General features: G+C 54.1%; 1 protein-coding gene across 13 annotated transcripts in view; it reads right to left on the bottom strand.

Annotated features, from left to right (window-relative positions):
- SLC39A11 (solute carrier family 39 member 11) overlaps positions 1-21,239 on the bottom strand; it is a 444,641-nt gene that overhangs the window by 143,612 nt on the left and 279,790 nt on the right. For all 13 annotated transcript variants that reach the window (XM_070060380.1, XM_051825151.2, XM_070060377.1 and 10 more), the window contains one exon: positions 10,759-10,929. In XM_070060380.1, the coding sequence (XP_069916481.1) occupies positions 10,759-10,929 (171 nt within the window). The remainder of the gene's footprint in view (positions 1-10,758; positions 10,930-21,239) is intronic.

Below are 21,239 nucleotides of genomic sequence, written 5' to 3'. Positions count from 1 at the left end.
TACTGAGCTAGTCAAGCCCCCAGTGGCTGCAGGATCCAGGGCCAGCTTCTAGGACCCCACAGCCTGCGCAAGTCCCATCCTTCCAGGGGATGATCTGCGTGGTCCTGGACTGTCCTCACGTGGTGGGGGGGCCTCATCCTGCACCGCTCTGCAGAGCACCCACGGGTGGCAGGCCCGTGCGTGGATCCAAGTCTCCAGCTGAACCGAGCCCAGTGCACATGGAGTGAGAACCACGCCAACACACCGACGTGGTGCTGGAGACGCTAACATTAATGTGGCCGTCTTAAAGAAGCAGGAAGCAGCTCCTGAAGACTTCTGTAACCATCTCCAAGGAACTCCGTGACCCACAGCAGAGCTCACCTCGGCTAGAGGCACCTCGGAGCCAACCTGCTGGGCTTGCGTCTGAGACCAGCTCTACCCAGAACTGGCTGTGTGGCTTTGGGCTGGACCTTTGACCCTTCTGGGTCTCCATTTCCAAACTGGAATAAAAAAAATCTAAGTGGGCCGGTGCCGCTGCTCACTAGGCTAATCCTCCGCCTTGTGGCGCCGGCACAACAGGTTCTAGTCCCGGTCAGGGCGCCGGATTCTGTCCCGGTTGCCCCTCTTCCAGGCCAGCTCTCTGCTGTGGCCCGGGAGTGCAGTGGAGGATGGCCCAAGTGCTTGGGCCCTGCACCCCATGGGAGACCAGGAGAAGCACCTGGCTCCTGCCATCGGATCAGCGCGGTGCGCTGGCCGCAGCACGCTGGCAACGGCGGCCATTGGAGGGTGAACCAACGGCAAAGGAAGACCTTTCTCTCTGTCTCTCTCTCTCACTGTCCACTCTGCCTGTCAAAAAAAAAAAAAAAAGAAAAGAAAGAAGCTAGAACCCTAAGCCACATAGTATGGGAGCTACCTGTACAAGAGTAGGCATCAGAGGATGGTCTTTGGAGATGGAACACAGACTAGCGCCAGGGGCTGGGGAGTGGCGGCTGCCAAGAGGTATGGGGTTTCTTTTTGGGGTGATGAAAATGTACAGGAATTCAACAGTAGTGATGGCTACACAGTCTTGTGAATGTGCTGAAATCACTGAATTGCACACTTTTCAAAAGGGTGGGTTTTAGGGTACATGAATTATATCTCAGCTTAAGAAAACAAAGTTGGGGTCGGTGTTGTGGCACAGCGGGTTAACCACTGCCTTTCGGTGGTGGCATCTCATAGGAACATCAGTTCAAGTCCAACCCAGCTCCCTACTGATGGCAGGGAAAGCAGTGGAAGATGGCCCAAGTGCTTGGGCCCCTGCACCCACGTGGGAGACCCAGAGGAGGCTGCTGGCTCCTGGCTTCGGATCCTCCCAGCTGATGCCACTGCAGACATCTGGGGAGTGACCCAATGATGGAAGACCTCTCTCTCTCTCTCTCCTTCTCTCTGTCTACCCACCTCTCTCTGTAAATCTGCCTTTTAAATAAATAAAGATTAAAAAACAAAGCTTCATGGGAGAAATATGCCACAACACAGCTGTTGAGTAAGCAGGAGAACACACAAGTGAGATGAATGAGCAGAATTGGCCACTTAGGAAAGACGCAGGTCAGGAATTTCCTTCACATCATTGGGAACTGCCCAGTTCCAAAGAACCATGGGACAACATGAGTAGGGAGGAGCAATGCAACATTAAAGAAGGTAGTGGGGAGGGACATGATAGGTGACCACCCCTCAGCGTGCCCACGCCTCCCTGCGCGCGCGTACACACACAAGAAAGCTAACGCAGGCCTCGTCTCCTTGTCCACCGCCCAACAGCTGTCACCTGATGAGTGGCTGGGGAATCAGTTGCTGAGTGAACTCGATGAGTCCGAAGAATTCTCTAGAAATAGTTGGGGCAGGGGGAGGGAGGGGGGTGCCTGGGACAAGACACAGACCGCCAGAGTCGGGCTTAGCCTTGCCAAGAAACGGTGCGCTGTTGAATCTGTTTCGGAACCCAGGCCGAGCCACACTGGCCTGCATTCAATAGATGAGGCCTTTGGTCTCTGGGGATGGCTCCAAAGCCAGTTCCTGACCACGGGAACTTGACAATGGTGAGACCTTTCAGAAGTGACTGAGAGGGGACTGAATGCAGTCACAAGAAGCCGTATGAGGAGACTTGGCAGAGAGAGCAATGTGATGGTGGAGCCACAGGCTGCAGAGAGGCCACCCCCAGGCAAGGAAAGCCGGCAGCCTCAGGAAGCCCCTGAAGCCCCCCGAGCAAGGATGGCGCCAGGCAGAGCCCCTGACGTGAGCCCAGTGAAACCAGCTCGGGCTTCTGCCCCAGAGCTATAGGACAACGCCGAGTTAGTGCGCATTGGTGACGGCAGGTGCAGGAGAGCGCCTGGTCCTCGCTCTGTCTCCAGCCTCTCTGGGCAGGAAAACCACCCCAGCCGGGGCTCTCTTCCACCCTTGTGCCCACGTGGAGGGGCAGGGCTGTGGAGCGGGCTGAGCAGCGACACAGAACAGCATTTAATCAGATCACAAGTAGCATCTGTTACAGGGAAGGGCCGTGAGACATCTCGAAGAGACAAGCAGAAAAATCTAAGCCAGCCATAATCCTATCAGCCAGGAATAACAAACTCCTGTTAATATTGCGGCGTCTCAAGTTGTGTTTTTGTTCGGTGAACTGGAAGTCACTTCCGATTACAGCACCAGCCACTCCTATTACAGCCATTATTAGGAGCCATCGATGAAGACAAGCAGGGTCATTCAAACCAGCGGCCGTGCTGTTCTGGGGACAGGGGAGCAGCGGTTCCAGGTGTCTGGCCACCCTGGGGACAACCGGCAGGATGACTTGGCTCTTGGATCCAAAGGGAAGAAAAGGAAAAGCCCGTGACTCGGGCAGCCTCTTCTTTGGTGGACTTGTGTGAGCGCGGGGAAAGCCTGACCTGGGCCACAGAGAGCCACCAGAGCCGAACACCCTCCCTGGGCCCACCGGGCAGCCACGCAGAAAGCCGGGCACACTCGGGAGGCCGCTCCACTCCTAGTGACTGGGAGAGCTTAGATCACTTTAAGTTCATGAGCTGGAAGCCACATCTCCTTCACTCTGTGGGCCATGTTCACCCACCTGTCCATCAGGGGACCCTCCCCAGCAAGGACCTCCTCTTACCTGGGACGTGGGGTGGTACCAAGGAAAAACTTCCGTTCTCCTAAGTGCAGAAAAGGCTGGGAAGAGCGGGAAGCTCACGCTCCCCTCCGCGTGGACTCAGGATGAGCAGGGCAGGGCATGACAATTCCCTTTCTTTGGCCCTCACGAAAGCCCTAGTGGGCCTGTGTATTTGGCTCACTTAGTACATAAAGTTTACCACGCTGCATGCCGTGTCTGTACCTGTATATAGAATTCTTCTCCAAGAAAAAGGCAAGAACCTGGAACATTCACTTAGGCCCAAGACCCAGCCCGTAACACTAGAATGGAGGTGAGGAACCACGCCTGCTGCAGGCTGAACCCATGGAGCTCTACTGCGTGCTGGGACAGGGGCGGCGTGCACCTTCTCACAGGAACCCCCACGTATGGATGGGGGTGGGGGAGACACATTTAAACGGCTGCAAATCACAGACACAGCTGTGACAGAGGACTCGGCAAGGCGTCATAGGGAAGGGGGGGGGGTGATTAACTTTGCTAAAGACGCGAAATGAATGACACACCGTTCAGGCTACGCTGCACGGAACCATCCACCGCCACAGTCACAAGCAGCCACGGCGGCAATTTCACGCAGTCCCCAAATCTCCAAATGGAGCCGTACTGGAATGAGACAGCCTCTCGAATCCCTTCAAGCTTTCAAGGTAGCTCACATAAACAGCAACGGTATTGAGTCCACCACTGAGCCCATGAACTACGCATGGAAAGGGAGTCATAGGAACTCAGTTGCCGGTGGCTTTTTAATTCCACTCAAACACAGAGAAAGGGAGCTTGTTTTCCTGGATCCAGGAATCCCTGGAAGGCTCACGGCCCTCCAGCCTTCACGACAGTGCATTAAGAGCGATTGAAGAGGCACTACACTCCAGAAACTGCAGTGTGGAGTCGCTTCCACAGAAATCACATTCCTTGTGCACACTGTTTTGCTGTGGCCTGCCCCCCTCGACCCCCAAGCCGGCTCCACGGAGGCAGCCAGGAGGAGAACCAGGAGCGTCTCCGTGCGGCTTCAGGCAGTGTCTGCCTCTTACCATGCGTGCAGGTGGGGTTCCCACTGCGGGCTGTCAGTCAGCCTCCCGTCTTCCCCACCCCCATGGTATAGGAGGTGGGGCCGCTGGGGGTGACTGGTCACAGGGTGGAGCTCTTGTTAAAGAGAGGAGGGGCCTCTTAAAGAGAGCTCCTGTGCCACCATGAGAGGAGGACACACGGACAGGACGGCTGCCGGCTACCAGAGCCCAGCCCGGTCCTCACCAGGTGCTGATCCAAGACGTGCAGCTTCCAGAACTGTGAGCCATGCATTCCCGAGGTGTACACGCCTCCCAGCAGCCCAGCAGGCCGGGACACACACAGCTGGCGTTCTCTCGGGAGAGGGTCCGCAGCTCTCACTGGATTCTGAAGGAGGACGATGCACCTGCACCACGGAAGCTTAGAAAGGCACCTGCTCTTGCACCTGCATATTCACCACGAGCCCTGGTGCTCTTGGCAAGCGTCTACGCCTACAGGTGTGCCCTCCCACTCCAGAAGCCTCTGGGAGACAGGGCATCCATTGATAAGCCTCCCTTCTTCCTCCTACATTACAAAAGAAAAAAAAAACCTAAATAGCATGTCATCCCCAGGACATACAAAATGGAACCAGCAAAGACAAAAAAATCTTCGAAAAATTCAATTATCTGTTGAGTCACCATGAACAGTCTATCTGAAAACCCAGAATCGGGCCGGAGCCGTGCTCACTAGGCTAATCCTCCGCCTTGTGGCGCCGGCACACCGGGTTCTAGTCCCGGTTGGGGCGCTGGATTCTGTCCCGGTTGCCCCTCTTCCAGGCCAGCTCTCTGCTGTGGCCCGGGAGTGCAGTGGAGGATGGCCCAAGTGCTTGTGCCCTGCACCCCATGGGAGACAGGAGAAGCACCTGGCTCCTGCCATCGGATCAGCGCGGTGCGCCGGCCGCAGCAGCCATTGGAGGGTAAAGGAAGACCTTTCTCTCTGTCTCTCTCTCTCACTGTCCACTCTGCCTGTCAAAAAAAAAATTTAAAAAACAAAACAAAACAAAACAGAATCTCGGAGGCATCAAAGCTCCAGTTAAATTCTTAATCAACTACAAAGGAGAGTGTTCGAGGAGACACCTTTCAAAGACAAGCCAGCTACACGTGGATTCTTGAAGGGCTCTCGTCAGAGGGCGTGGAGCTGGCAGAAGTTACGGCAAGTGAGTTCACTTCTCTTTAGGTGCTGAGACTTGAGGGCTGAGCCACAGTGGGGTCTTTGGAGCCACATCTGTGTGCATTCAGACCCTCAGTGATTTTATCCCGCGTCACGGGCCTGGCATCCATGTGCCAGCAATCCACAAATGCACGCCTCTAACCAGACTTCGCGTCTCAGCCCCAGGCTCCTACATCTACCCATCTAGTAGCAGCTCCCGGTCCAAACCCAAATCCCCGAGGTTCCCCATAAAACCGGCTCCAGCTGCGGCCTCCCCAGCTTGCTGTCAGCAACTCCATCCCAGCGGCCGCGACACCGCTGGGTCCTTCCTGGGTTGCCCCTTCCTTCCCGCCTCACGTGCACTCCATCAGCAAATCCCACCAGGCTCCAGGAGGAGAGCCGTGCTCACCACCAGCAGCACCGCCAGCCTGGGCTGACCTGGACTCCCCAGGGGCCTCCACACAGGCCTCCCTGCGGGCCAAATCTCAGTTCAGCACCTGGAGAGCGCCCTTCCTACCTCCTCTCCCTGTTCAAACCCCGCGGGGGCTCTCCGCCCACAGAGCAGAGTGAACACTGCCCCGTGCCAGCGGAAGCAGCTGTGACCTCCCTGTCACTCTCCGTGCTGCCGCCACACGGGACTCCTGGACGCTCCGGGCAGGTGCCAGACAAGGGCCAGCCTCAGGGCCTCGGCACTGGCTGCTCCCTCTGTGCGGAGCACCCTCTCTTTCCCAGAGATCTGCATGACTGGCCCAAGTGCAAGGACACCTCAGCGAGCGCCCCCATCGCCCACCGCGCTCTAATTACACTTGCAAAGCTATGCTCGGACACTCCATCAGCTCTACCGCCCGTTCTTATAAAACAGCCCTGACCACCTTCTAACTCACCATATAATTCACTTCTCATTATGTTCATTGTCTGTCTCACCTTGCTCTAATATTAGTTGTAGGAGGCCAGGGATCCTCATCTGTTTTAGTACTAACATAACCTAAGTACTTAGAACACAACATTAAAATGTAATTAATAAAATACTTAGAACACAACATTAAAATGTAATTAATAAAAGGAGAGGCTGGGAAAAAATTTCCCTTTAAAACTCTTGCTCCAAGCCAGCCAGCTGTTCTCCAGTGTAACTATACTCACCGTACTTTCATTTTTTTTTTTTAATATTTATCATTTTATTTGAAAGACAGAGACAGAGATCTTCCACCCACTGGCTCACTCCCCAAATGACTGCAATGGCTGGGGCCGGGCCAGGCCAAAGCCAGGAGCCAGGAACTCTATCCAGTTTCTGAAATGTGTAGCAGGGAACCAAGCTCTTGGGTCACCCTCTGCTGCCTTCCCAGGTCACTAGCAGAGAAGTGGTAAAGCAGAGCCAAGCCAGGACTTGAACCCACGCTCTCATATGGGATGCCGGCACTGCGGGCGGTGGCTCCACCCGCTGTGCCACGGCACCGGCCCTTCCCGCCACACTGATGAAGCTAACAGTGGAGACTTCTATGAGCCACTCAGTCTCCATTTCAAAAAAATAAAAAATACGTCTGCATTCACCATAAAGGAGACGAAAGGTTGAGTTTGAATTGGGAAATCCCGATGACACAGAAGAGGGTCTCTCACTGGGGAAGAAACAGTATGTGAACTCACGCTGACTTAGGATTGTCACAGGCTGCTGCCAGGCCACGCGTTTGGCTGCAAGCGCAGCTTTGCTTCTGGCCTTGTTCCAAGTTCTCACTGTAGCCAGGAACACTCGGGAGAGTGCGCTCTGCCTCCACCTGTGGTCTCAGCCCGTTCTGTGTCACAGTAACACAGCACCTGAGGCTGAACACGGTGTAGCGAAGAGTACTTAGCTCACAGTTTTGGAGGTGAAAGTCCAAGATGAGGCAGACCTCTCTGGCCTCTGGTAAGGACCTTGTGGCTGCAGATGGTGTCACAGGGTGGAGAGCAGGCAACAGACCGAGTGGACCAGCCCTGTAGCCCAGCAGGTAGAGCCGCCGCCTGCAATGCAGGCATCCGATATGGGCACCAGGTCTAGTCCCTGCTGCTCTACTTCCAATCCACCTCCCTGCTAATGTGACCGGGAAAGCAACAGAAGACGGCTGAAGCATGTGGGCCCCTGTCACCCACATAGGAGATCGGGATGGAGTTCTAGGCTCCTGGCTTCATCCTGGCCCAGCCCTGGCCACTGTGGCTATTTGGGGAGTGAATCAGCAAATGGAAGGAAGAAATCAATCGATTTATCTCTCTTTCTCTCTTTAACTCTGCCTTTCAGATAAATAAAACCTAAAAAGAAGAAGAAGAATAAATAGAGCAGGTAGGGGCCAGGCTTGCTCTTACAACAGTCCACTCCTGTGGGAACCAACCCAGTACTGCAATAACTACATTAATCCCTTCTATGACCTAATCAGCTTCCTCCCTAATCACTGGTCCATCTCTAAAGGGTTCACAACTCTTGGTGTCATTACACTGGAGCCAAGATCCCAGCACACAGACGTTTAGGGATGCACTCAGAGCACACAGGGCCACAGCAGCTCCTGTCAACGTGAGCCAGGACGCGACCCCAGCAAGCGAGCACACAGGGCCAGGGCGGCGCAGCAGCAGGTGTCCAGTGCGGGAGAGCGGGGCACTTGTAGTCCAGCGCTGTGAGTTCTGGATCTTCGCATGTTTTTCTGTTCTTCTGGGAAACAGCAAACCATCATGGTACCACTCAGACTAGGGTCACTGGACTCAGTTCTAAACCCACTGGATCGATCAAGTAGGGCTCCTGGTGGCCGGAAGACAGCCCCACTGTGACAGAGGACACACAGGTACCTCTCTTCCCTGCCGATGAGCACTCCTCAGGGTGAAACCGACTTCTACAGTCTCTTTAAGAGACTGGGGGTGAGACAACCAGGCCCTCTGGGCAGGATCGATCCACTGTGGTCATCTTTGTGCGCTGGGGTCCCAAGTGGACATCATCTCAAGACACACGGAAGGAGAAGTCCTAGACAGCCAACCTAAAAAGTTTTCTCATAACCCAAAGGGGAAGGGACCAGAGGAAAACGAGGGACGGATGCTGATGACACCGCGGGGAGAGCCCGCCCGTGTATGATCACAGAGACGCCCGAGGCAGGAGAGACGGAGCAGAGGAACACGCCTCTCAGCTAGACAAACAGCCGAGCCTAAAAGGCGACTGGACATACTGCACCTCAGGCAGAGTCAAAATAGACTAGACGACATGACATCTATTAGAGTGTTCATTATTGCATTTGAAAGGCAGAGAGAGAGAGAGAGAGAGAGAGAGAGAGAGAGGTGGTCCATCGACTAGTTCATTTCCCAAACACCCGCAGTAGCCAGAGCTGGGCCAGGCTGAGGCCAGGAGCCAGGAACTCCATCCAGGTCTCCCCTATGAGTGCCAGGGGCCCAAGCACTTGAGCCATCACCTGCTGCCCCCCCCCCCCGATGGTGTGCGTTAGCAGGAAGCTGGGTCAGAAGCAGTTTTGCTAGCACTGGGAGCAGGCGCTCAGATGGTGATAGGGGTGTCCCACGCGGTGACTGAGCCATCATACCACATCAGCCCCAGCACTTTCACTCTTTAAAGATGACAGATGTCTTCATCGTGTAAGCAAAAGGAGATCAAGTCACACGGAGGAACACGCTCAGTCTGGCCCCGCCCCCTGCTCCCCCCACAGCACTAACACCGGAAGCTGTGCAGTGACTTCCGTGTGAGCCGTGCAGGGGAAGCGTCTCGGCTCTGGAATCAGGTATCAGCCCGGCTCTGTGGGCTCTGTAAGGACCCGGAAAATACATCACTTGGGGACGCACCTGGGGACTGCTCAAACTTGAGTCCTGAAGAACCAAAACCAGATCAGAATGTTTAAGACTGAAGCTTGCGGAAGTCGAGGCTGGAAAGGCAAGCGGGAGAATCACCAACATGAACGACGACTCCTGTTTCTCAAGGCCCCAGCGGTGTCCTGAGAGCTCTACCCGTGATTTAGCACCTAAGACTCAAAATGAGCCAGGCACCGTGTTATTCTGTTCCCATTCCACAGATGAGCAAACCAAGGCTTCTGAAGCTGAAAGTTTGTCCAGATAAGCTCATCGGGGGTGGGCGTTGTAGGGCAGCATGTAGTGGCGCCGTGGGATACCTGCATCCCACATCAGGACGCTGGTTCAAGTCCCAGCTGCTCTGTGCTTCTATCCCAGCTCTCTGCTAATGCGCCTGGGAAGCAGTGGATGATGGCCCAAGTACTTAGGCCTCTGCCACCCTTCTGGGAGACCCAGATGGAGTTCCTGGCTCCTGACTTTGGCTTGGCCCAGCTCAGGCTGTTGGAAAGTGAACCAGTGGATGGAAGAGTTCTCTGTCTCTTCCACTCTATCAGTCTACCTGTCAAGTATTTATTTATTTATTTTAAAGGCAGGGAGAGAGAAAGAAAGATATCTTCCATCTACTGGTGCACTTCCCAAATGGTCACCAATGGCTGGAGCTGGGCCAGACCGAAGCCAGGAGCTTCTTCCAGGTCTCCTACGTGGGCAGCAGGGGCCCAAGGACTTGTACCATCTTTCACTGCTCTCCCAGGTGCGTTAGCAGGGAGGCAGATTGGAAGTGGAGTGGCCGGGGCTTGAACTGGCACCCAAACAGGTCACCGGTACTGCAGGCAGCAGCTTAACTTTCTATGCTACAGAGCCAGCTCCTACCTTTCAAACAAAAATAAATAAATCTCTTCGAAAAAATAAAAATAAACTCATAGGTAGGAGGTAGAACAGGAATTCTGAAACATACCCTCAGGAGTAGCTTTCCTTAGTTTATTTTTGTGATACTGTTATTTATATTCTCCTATTTATATATTTATTTGTTTATATTTATTATTTTTAGAAAATTATTTTTACGCTTACCCATGTCTTCTGATTGCACTAAAACAAATCCATTTCCTTTACATTATTTTCAAAATAAAGCACCGCCATGTCTTTTTTATTCCAATTAAAATGAATCCAAAGACATAGAACAAACCACTCCAAAACGCTAACCAGGAGAGGGTTGGTGAGACATTTCTGAAGGACTCTCGCACACACAAAGCAGGTTAGGCGGACCCCAGCATCGAGCTAGACGGAATTCACTAGGTTCAAAAAGCACAGAACAGACCCAGACACATCCTGTGCTCACGACAGGCCCCCTCCAGAGCAATCAAACAGTAACAAGTTCACACTCCAACGAACCTGGTGTCCATATGGGAAGAAGTAGGTAGAAAGAGGGACGGTTGCTCCAAGCCGTGGGAATGGGAGCTTCATTGTAAAATGATCACGCTACAATGAGGCGCCCCCACAGTGAGCCAACAGAGACCTGTGTCCCACCCGCATCCCCTCCATAAAGGACTGTGTCACCACCGCCCACGCGTCTCTTCCTGCCAAGTGAGCGGCTCCCCCTCCAGGCCCGGGCGCGCAGGCTCGGGGCCAGACCTCACCTGGGACGTTGTGGATGGTGATGGCCAGGATGAGCAGCGCGATCCTCCTCCAGCTGCTGCCGCCCGGCTGTGCCAGGTTCCCTCGGGAAGACGCCGGGGAAGCAGGGCCCCCTCCAAGGCCAGCAGCCGCCACCTTCTTCCGCTGGTATGCCTCGCCGTTCTCACTCTTATCTGAGCAAAGAGAGAGGAACGGGTGAAGAGACTGCTTTAAAAGTGTGTGTGTTGGGGGCCAGCGTTGTGGCACAGTAGGTCAAGCTACTGCCTGTAATGCCAGCAACTCGTATAAGCACTGGTTCGAGTCCCGGCTGCTCCACTTCCGATCCAGCTCCCAGCTAATGCACCTGGGAAAGCAGCGGAACATGGCCCAAGTGCTTGGGCCCCTGCACCCAAATGGCAGACCTGGATGGAGTTCCCTGGCTCCAACTTTGGCCCGGCCCAGCCCTGGTCACTGAGGCCATTTGGGGAGTGAACTAGGAGATGAAAGCTATCTTTCTCTCTCCCTCTCTTTGCCTTTCAAATAAATTTTTAAATGTGTGTGTTGACACCTGGGCTAGCAATAGTAAGGTTTCACGGGCCGCGTACGTTCTACTTCCAAGCTTCTGAGGCTGCTCATTCTTCCACTTCATTCATTCACTCAACAGACCTCAGCGCCCACTGCAGGTACTAACCAAGGCGACAGTGTGGGGTCCTAGCAATGCCCAGGAGTGGTCAGGAGCACCGATTCCAGAACCAGACTGCCTGGCTTCCTTCCTGAATTGGCCACCGGTCAGCTGGGTGGGGCTCACAACAGGTCCTGTTTCCTAGGGGTTTCAGGAGCTCCCAAGGTGGGAAGGCGTGAGACTGTCTGGACTAGTCCTTCGGCACTGACTGCCAGGGCTGTGTTCCTCTCCCTCACGGCCCCACGAGGTCACATAACCTGTGACCTTCCTCTCCAGGTCACCCTGACACACGGCCCACTGGATTCCATGCCAGGGGACACTGGGTGACCCCAGGCTGGGCACGGAATCTGCAAGGCCGCCTGACGTAGGGACAGCTAGGCCAGAACGCAGCAAGGGCGGACACACAAAGCAGGTGTGCACTAGCAAACAGAGACAGGAAACCATGCAGCCAGAGAGCGAGAGAGAGAGAGCGACAGAGAGAGCGAGAGAGAGAGAGAGATGAGAGAAGCAATCCAGCTAGGAGCCACGGGACACTGGAGAGCCACCTACAGCACCCGGCCTGTGGGTGTCACCCGCTGACCCTCCTTTAAGAAAGTCTCTCCTTGGTGTCTGTTTGCATGGGGTCATTCTTGGGGCCATGCTCCTGGGAGCCCCACTCGGAGACCAGAATGTCCTATGCCCTCCACAAATTGGACAGCTTCTTTGATCCCCTGACAGGTGAGCCCCCCCACCCCGAGCAGAACGGTGCTTCAGGTGTAAGGACTGTTTCTTATGAAACTCCTCGTGTGTCTGTTTATCCGACAAGCACAGCGGGCAGAGTGAAGAAGCGCCAAAGGGCGGGCCCACTCTGCCCTCGGCAGCTCCCCGGCAGCTCGCTCCTGCTCACGGCGCCCTCTCCGCTCCCAGGGGACAAAGGGACCATGCATTTATTGAACATTGCACAGTGCAGGGCTGGCAGCCTTGATTCACAGATCTCATCCCTGCAGAGGGCAACCGTCTCAGCTGGATTGCAGCCCTTCCAGACAGCACTTACTCAAGGTGAAGGCCAACCCTCCCTGTGTGGGAGCTGCACTGGTGTGTGTGTGTGTGTGTGTGTGTGCATGTGTGTGTGCACACATGTGCATGCATGTCACTACCACTTGGCACCATCTTTCCTTTTTTTTTTTTTTTTTAAAGAAAAGAGCTATTTGTTTATTTGAAAGGCAGAGTGATAGAAACAGAGAGGTCTTCCATCTGCTGGTTCCCTCCCCAAATGGCCTCGATGGGTGGGGCTACGCCAGGCTGAAGCTAGGAGCCAGCGACTCCGTTCAGGCCTGCAAAGCACAGGGACCATCTTCTGCTGCTTTCCCAGGTGCATCAGCTGGGAGCTGGATCAGAAGCAGAGCAGGCAGGACTCGAATCGGCACCCACATGGGATACTGGTGTGGCAGGTGGTGGCTTAACCCACTGCACCACCACGCCAGCCCCAACTGTGTTTCCTGCGATGTCAGACAAGCTTCGTGTTTCTGTACCTGTGCTGGGGGAGGTCCACACTATCTAGATGATTCCAGCTACGGGGCTGGTCTGGATATGGAATTGAACACCTGGGATTTGCAACCCACGGCTGCTAAAGGCATAAGAAAGCAGTTCCCGGCGCTGCCCAAGAGCTACCCTGGGGTGGGGCGGAGGGTTCCGAGCGTTCTGGCTTGCACTCCTGTGAACGCACAGGCCTGGCCCACGCACTGTCTCGTGGGAGTTGATAAGCTTCACCCGAAACCTCTTCCTCTGCAGATTGCATAATTTAAGACGGGACAGGCAGGGAAGACATGAATAAGTCCCTTTAAGCCCAAGGAGCAGACGTGCACACTGTCTAATGAGCACTGAAGGTTGCAATTATCTTTTGCAAGGTCACAAAAGGACCCAGCCCTGAATCTCCTGCCGACGGTGCTGAGAGCGACAGAGCCGGGAAGCATCGCGGGAAATCTCCACCCCACGCCTGTGTTTAACAGGAACAAGGAGACGTGCGTAGAGCAATTAATCACAGGAAAGATGTCCGCCTGGCCTCGGGGTCCCCGTGTGTGAAAACTGACGTGGGTGCCTTCCCCGGTGGGGAGCAGGAGTGCCTGAATGCCTGGCGTACTTGTGAGAGTTAAAGAAGCCACGTGGTGGCCGGCGCCGCAGCTCACTAGGCTAATCCTCTGCCTTGTGGTGCCGGCACACCGGGTTCTAGTCCCTGTTGGGGCGCCGGATTCTGTCCCGGTTGTCCCTCTTCCAGGCCAGCTCTCTGCTGTGGCCAGGGAGTGCAGTGGAGGATGGCCGAAGCCACGTGGTAACAGCCACTGAGTGTGGAAGACCAGCCCACGTACACGCCACGCAGAACGGGAAGCATCCTGAGCAAGCATCTCTTTGCCTCTCCAGGCGAGGACGGTGCTGCGGCGGGCCGCGGCGAGCGCCAGCACCTGCCCGGCACACTGTGGGCTGCAGGAGATGCCAGGGTGCCAGTGCCTAGAGGCACGCGGGAGGAGGGCGTGGCAAAGGGGAGCGGGAAGGGCATGGAGGTGTCACACTCAGAAACTTGGGGGTGGGCACTGGCACGGTGGTTAAGTCGCTGCTTGGGACGCCCGCGTCCCATGTCACACGGCCTGGCCCCAGTCCCATTTCCAGCTTCCTGCTGGCACCCTGGGAGACAGCAGGTGATGGCTCAAGAACTCGAGTCCCTGCCACCCACGTGGGAGACCCAGACTGAGCGCTGGGCTCCTAGCTTTGGCCTGGCCCGGTCCTGGCTGTTGCAAGCATTTGGGGAGTGAACCAGTAGACAGAAGATCTTACTGTCTCTCTGTTTTTAAAATAAAAATTAATCAACACATTTTTAAAAACTCAGAAAGGGAGACATCTGTGGCACTGGCACTTCACAAAAGCCCCACCAAAATGAATGAGATTAATCCCCTTCAACACATGAGGACACGGAAGAACAGAGAGGGGGAGGAACTTACCCCCGCCACACAGCCAGGGTGCATTCAGGGGTTAACCCAGGTCCTTTGCAGAGGTTACTCTCTCAACCAGGGACCTGTGGTTGACTCGGGGTGGGGGTCGGGAGCTGACCCGCTAGTGTGCTCACCAGTGTTAGGTGGGAAGTTAGAAAGCAGCCTACGTGTGTGAGCGGGACCTCAGGAAAACAAAACCTCTGCAGAGGGACTGACGAGCCACTGGCAGCCTTGGAAGCAGCCCAGCATTCCACACTACAAAGTCCTGCCCACACCCCAGCAACTTTAGACTTGGTCCCAGCCCCTCTCCCATAGAGGGCCCGAGAGAATTCTCTGCCTCGCGCCCAGAGGTCTACCCAACCTGGTAACACTGGGTAAAAAACACTTTGGGAAGATTCCACCTATTTCACATCCAGCGACCCCTCTGTCCAGGAGAAGAGGGTAGGAGAAGGAGAAATTTGGGGAGACCTGGACCCTGACCCCTTATAAGCCCCAGGCTAGACGCAGCCTGCACGCTCAGCTCTTCCCTGTGACCCCCGCCTGGGGGTCTAGCAGGTGTACTGCTCTCAGCTCCCAGTTCTGAGCTGTCAGGTACAGCCTCTCCGTTAAGCTACGTGACCTTGCTTACCCCCATCTGAGAGGCTGGGCTCACACCCTCACATCCACCTGGAGAGGTGCCCATCCATCCTGATTCTATCGTGCACCAAGACAAGAACCTCTGCTTTGGCCGTCTCGGCTAACAGGAGGAAGCAGCCCTGGCAGCGACAAGGCTGTGGAGAGCGGCTGGTGAGGGCTCACCGTGTGACCCCAGAGTAGAGGAGGCGCAGCAGATCTCGCGTGGGGAATCAGGGCCCGCGTGGAGACAGACCTGAGTGAGACAGGTGTTTCTGTGGCTCTCGGTAGGAAACACCTAGTAACACCACACCAGGAACCAAGGTGTTCAGGATGAAGAAGGAAGAGAGAGAGAGAGAGAGAGAGAGAGAGAGAGAGAGAGAGAGAGAGAGAGAGGCGGGTGCCAGAGAGCAAGAGAAAATTGAGAAAAGAGAAGAGAAAGGCACTAGCAGGGGAGGACAAAGGGAGGAAGGAGTCGATGGAGGAGGGAGAAAGAGAAAACTGACAAAGACACTAGGAGGGGAGGCAGCCATGCCGGGGCACAGGGCGCCGTGCTCCGGAGGCTGTGACGGCTGAGCCAAGGACCGCAGTGCCACGTGCATCCTTGTGCAACGGAAGGGTCCCCGGCGAGACAGCGCTCCAGCCTCCGAGTCAGGGGCTGTCTAGTCGTTTTATGAACGGCCTTCAAGACTCCTCGTGAGGTTTCCGTCGATTGCTTGTTTGTATATTGTTTCTTTTTTTTTTTTATTTGACGGAGTTAGACAGTGAGAGGGAGAGACAGAGAGAAAGGTCTTCCTTCCATTGGTTCACCCCCCAAATGGCCGCCAAGGCTGGCACGCTGCGCCGATCTGAAGCCTCCAGGAGCCAGGTGCTTCCTCCTGGTCTCCCATGTGGGTGCAGGGCCCAAGCACTTGGGCCATCCTCCACTGCCTTCCCGGGCCACAGCAGAGAGCTGGACTGGAAGAGGAGCAACCGGGACTAGAACCAGTGCCCATATGGGATGCCGACGCCACAGGAGGAGGATTAACCAAGTGAGCCATGGCACGGGCCCCTGTATATTGTTTCTTGGCTCTCCCAGCTGGTCAGGTAAGAAGTTTTGCAAATAAATGTCTCTGGGTTCTAAAAGGAAGGAAGGAAGGAAGGAAGGGAGGGAAGGAGGGAAGGAGGGAAGGAGGGAGGGAGGGAGGGAAGAAGAAAGAAAGGAAGAGAGGAAAAAGAAAGAAAGAGAGGAAGAGAGGAAGGGAGGAAGGAAGGAAGAAAGGGAGGGAGGGAGGGAGGGAGGAAGGAAAGAGAAAGAAAGAAAGAAAGAAAAAGAAAGAAAGAAAGAAAGAAAGAAAGAAAGGAAGGAAGAAAGAAAGGAAGAAAGAAAGAAAGGAAGGAAGGAAGGAGGAAGGAAGGAGGGAGGAAAGAAAGGAGGAAGGAAAGGAAAGGAAAGGAAAGGAAAGGAAAGGAAAGGAAAGGAAAGGAAAGGAAAGGAAAGGGGCAAGGCCGGGAGATCTGCTTGTCAATGGCTCAAAATCACAATTCTCTCTCCAGAAAAAAAAAAAAAAAGATGCTGTTGAAGGTTTTTGAGTCCTCATGGATTCAAGGACCTCAGACTGGGGACATCCTGCCAGATAAATGTCACGTTAACCTCTGCTTGCATAGCTCACAGGGCCAGCTGTGGGAGCAACGCAGACCGCCTGTGGTCCCTCTGACCTGGCGTGCCACCAGCTAGGTTACAACCAACCCCCTGGTAAGTACCACAACGCTAAATGACATCACCAGCAACGGGAGAGTGACACCTCCGAGATATCACTGGAGATGATCCAATTGGATTAGCACAAACAGGCAGATCCTCAAATCCCTGGAAAAACACTTCTTTCTAAACGCTGTTACAAAACATCCAAGGAAGAGTAGCCAGCGACCGACATCCACCACATGGGACAGCGTCCGCGGACAAAATCCGTCAGGCGGGGAGAGGAGGGCTGCTTCCGTAGCTCCCAGAGGGTCTGCAGGACCCGGGAACAGCAATTCAATTATCACCCAAGCGGCAGCACTGCTCGCTCACAGTCTGGTCCCGATTCTAAGATCACACACGGGAGGGCGCTAACCTCTTATATAAGCCGCTGATGGAAAACCAGGGCACTGTGGCAAAAAGTCTCCCACAGGAAGGACCCTGGTGCGTGAGACCCCAGTGGAAAGAAGGGGCCATCAGAGGAGGAGGCACTTTTCTCCGCAGGGAGGAGAGAACTTCCACTTTGCTTACGGCCCTGTCTAAATATGGACGGAGTCTGTGGACTCAAAAGGCTTCCGTAGCCCAGGCAGCTCATGACAGAGCCTCTGTGATCAATGACGTCATGAGAGTGTTAACTGTTAAATTAACAACAGGAGTCACTGTGCACTAACTTCCATGCAGGACCTCTGTCCTCAAAGAGTTGTATGATGATTATGTCTAAGCACTTCCAAAACTTGTATCATTCTTGAGTGCTTCTTTAATTTTCCAAAAAAAAAAAAAAAAAAAAGTGAAATTGACTTCAAGATGCAATGGCTTTGAAGAGCCCTTGTCTCGATTACTAGGAACAGTGGCTTTTCTTTTTTGCGTCTGCAAATTGTTGAACTCTTTACTTAGTACAGAGTTGTTCTTCTGTGTATAAAGTTAACTGAAAATGAATCCTAATGGAGAATGGGACTGGGGACGGGAGAGAGAGGAGGAGGGGTGGGAGTGTGGGCAGGAGGGCGGGTATGGTGGGAAGAATCACTGTATTCCTAAAGTTGTACTTACGAAATGCATGAAGTCTGTAAAATGTTTCTTGGGGGGGGGGGGATATAAAGTTAATGGAAAAAAATAAGTTCCTTTTTTTTTTATTTTTTGACAGGCAGAGTGGACAGTGAGAGAGAGAGACAGAGAGAAAGGTCTTCCTTTGCCGTTGGTTCACCCTCCAATGGCCACTGCGGCGGGCGCACTGTGCTGATCCGAAGCCAGGAGCCAGGTGCTTCTCCTGGTCTCCCATGGGGTGCAGGGCCCAAGCACTTGGGCCATCCTCCACTGCACTCCCAGGCCACAGCAGAGAGCTGGCCTGGAAGAGGGGCAACCGGGACAGGATCCGGCGCCCCGACCGGGACTAGAACCCCGTGTGCCAGCACCGCAAGGCAGAGGATTAGCCTATTGAGCTGTGGCGCCGGCTTAAAAAATAAGTTCCTTTTAAAAAAAATATAGTAAGCCGTGTTGAGCCCCAACGTGACATAATCGCTCGGCATGAGTGAGCGCCCACCCTGGTGCCCAGAGCGCTTCTCAACGGTCACGTGGAAACTCAGCAGGAGCCACGCAGTTCTGGGTCCTGGCAGGAGGCGCCCTTGCTGGCAGCTCACTGTCCATCACCAGGACTGTCTCCAGACCTACCCAGGACTCTCATGCTCCTCCCCCTCTGGAGAAATGGAACTGCATTGGGGAGCATTTCCTGGCGTGGACAAAGCCCCCGTGTCCTCCACACCACAGCTCCCCCCGCCCCGTCCCCGGCCAGGTTCATCGCTCGTGGGCGTTTTGCATGTTTGCAGTCAGTGTGGGCTCGGGGCGAAGAGAACTGATGACGGGGCCACGCTCTCTGCCCCTCTGCCTCAAGTTCCTTATTAAAAAAGTTTCCTTAATCACATCTGTTTGGTGACAGTGGGCACAGACACGGCACAGCGAGGGTAGCCAGTCCTGCGATGGCACAGGGGGCTTCCAAAAGCACACAGGAAATGGAATTAAACGATAAAGTTTGTTTGGGTGCAGTATTTTTTTTAATCCATGCATAGTTTATTCACAATACAACTTTTCCACAAATGTTCTTAAAGAACCCCTCAAATGCACAGATTACGAAATAAAAAAATTTTTGCACCAAAATAAACTTATGTTTTGATTGGATTTCCCATAGACTTTTTGAGGTAGCCTCATACAACTCAATACACAGGTTCATATTCCATTTGTTCCGCTTAGAAATACAGACATAGGAAAGGAATATCATTGTGTTCTTAGAACTGTATCCACAAACCATATTGAATCTGTTAAAAACTAACTAAAAATTAAGAAATAAGATAAAAAGGGGGAAAAATAACTATACATTTTAAAAATGTCTTAGCCTCTGTAACTGCATGTCTTTGTCTATTTGAGAGACAGAAAGAGCTCCTATCCACTCGTTCGTGTCCCACCTGCCCACAACAGCCAGGAATTCAATCCACGTCTCTCAGGTGGGTAGAAGGAGCCCAATCACCAGAGCCATCCCCAGCACTGCCCAGGTCTACAGCAGCAGGGAGCTGCAGTCGGGAGCCAGGGAGAAGAGTCACACCAGCTACGTGTGAGTCTAACTTCTAACAGCCCTGTGGAATCCTGCTTAGTTCTAGACTTTCCGTTTGGGAACCCGAGATCCGCCACTGTTTCCCAGCAGTGAGGTGAAGTGCCTCCCCCTGCCACACGGGGGCGTACACGCTTTCTGCTCCCTCCCACTCTAAAAAGGCGTCCAACCTGGAAAAGGACCCTGCTGCGTTTCACCCGCTAGTTTTTTGTTTTCTGACTTCCTGATCCAAATATTACTGCCCATGGAGATGGGCGGGGTGGCTGGGCCTATCCCAGGAGATAGAGCTCAGCACGAGGGGTGATGTCTGTGCGAAGACCCTGACGCCTTTCTCGTGTTCCCCTGTACCTAACTGCTGGCCAGCAACTGGTTTCCTGAAACAGAACAAGGGAGCGTGGGGCCGTGTCAGGCCTGTGCCCTCGCTGTACGACCGCGCTCTGGCCACCGCTCCCTCCCCCTAGCCTGTGCCTGGACTTGGAAGAGAGGGGGAAGCTGCTCCTGAAACCAAGGGAAAAACAGGAGGAGTTGGTTCTCGGTGTTGGAGATTCCGGGGGTCCTTGGCGGTTGGGATTTTCAAGGGCACGACTTTGTCTCTTGAACGTTTTTGCCTGTAGACCCTTGCGTGCTTGCTGTAGATGCACGCGATCCCTCCTTTGGCAAGAGGAGGGGGAAAGAGGGAAAAGACGCTGCAGGCACCTTCCCCTGAACCCCCCCCCCCCAGCCCCCGGCTCCTCTGAGTCTTCCCGGGCTCCTCCCCCTGCAGTCTCAAGTCCTCCAGAGGCCCTGGAAGCGCCAACACACAGGCCGCAAGCATCAAGTCTTGGCATGAAACCATCAGCGGGGCCTCCCCTCCTATCTCATCAGCTCAGTGAGTGCCTTGGGTCTCGGGGACCACGGCAGGGCTGGGCAGTTAACCCACCCCTGCTTCTCACCCGAACGTGCACCCATCTTTCTGTTAACGACCTCTTTTCTGACTACAAAAGTAAAAATGCATTTGAAATCAACCTTGAAAAAAAAAAAAAAACAACTAAAAAGCATGCAGGAGAAGATGTAAAGCAGCCATTCTCACACTGCCTAAGAAATAAGGTAGAAGCTGGTGCCGTTCCTTCCACACGCCCTCACGTGGCTTTGTCCGGCTGGGATGTATCATATCATGCAGGGTTAGCTGCTTTTCCTTCCCACTAACACACACAAGCATCTCCCCCATTCAGTTAGACTCCTCCTTCGAAGTGGCAAGCGGTACACATTATTTCTTATGTTCTCCCACTGTTGCACACTTAGGCTGCTTCTCAATTTTTTTTTTCTTATATCACTAAAAAACCTTTAACTTAGGTAAACAATCAGAAATTCAGAGTTCCCAGAAGTGGCACTGCTGAGCCAAGGGCCTGAGGTCTTCATCTAACCTCCAGCAGGGCCGCGCCCGCCGTTCACCCACCTGGGAGCCGGCTTTTCTAGTTCTCACTGCGCCATTTGCTACTCAGTCCCGCGTACGTCTCATTTAAAAATGGACGTGCTCATTTATGGGGCAAATGACATCTCGCCATTGCCATTTCTTTGACCTCAAGCAAGGCTGAACTTTCTCAGGGTCCCAGGCGTATTTCTTCTCACTTTTGTGAAATGCCCTCTGCCCAAATGAGGCCTCTGTAGCAATGACGACGCCACCAGCTAATTCCTCGCCAGCAAGGGGCCATTTGCCTGAGCCACGTATGTCTGTCGGTGACTGACGGGACCTGGCTGGCAGCCGCAGGTGTGATGACAGAGAGACGTACCCACCTGGCCAAGCTGCTGCTTCAGCCACAAGGGCTTTCGTTCCTTCTAGAGATTCCTCAAGACCTCAGAGTGGCGAGCACGGCTGTCTGGGGCCGGCGCTGTGGCGCAGTGGACTAAGCCTCTGCCTGCGGCACCAGCTTCCCATATGGGGCTGGTTCAAGTCC

This window comes from Oryctolagus cuniculus, chromosome 17, assembly GCF_964237555.1.
Source record: "Oryctolagus cuniculus chromosome 17, mOryCun1.1, whole genome shotgun sequence".
Lineage (NCBI taxonomy): Eukaryota > Metazoa > Chordata > Mammalia > Lagomorpha > Leporidae > Oryctolagus > Oryctolagus cuniculus.
This window is presented reverse-complemented; position numbering and strand designations above follow the sequence as displayed.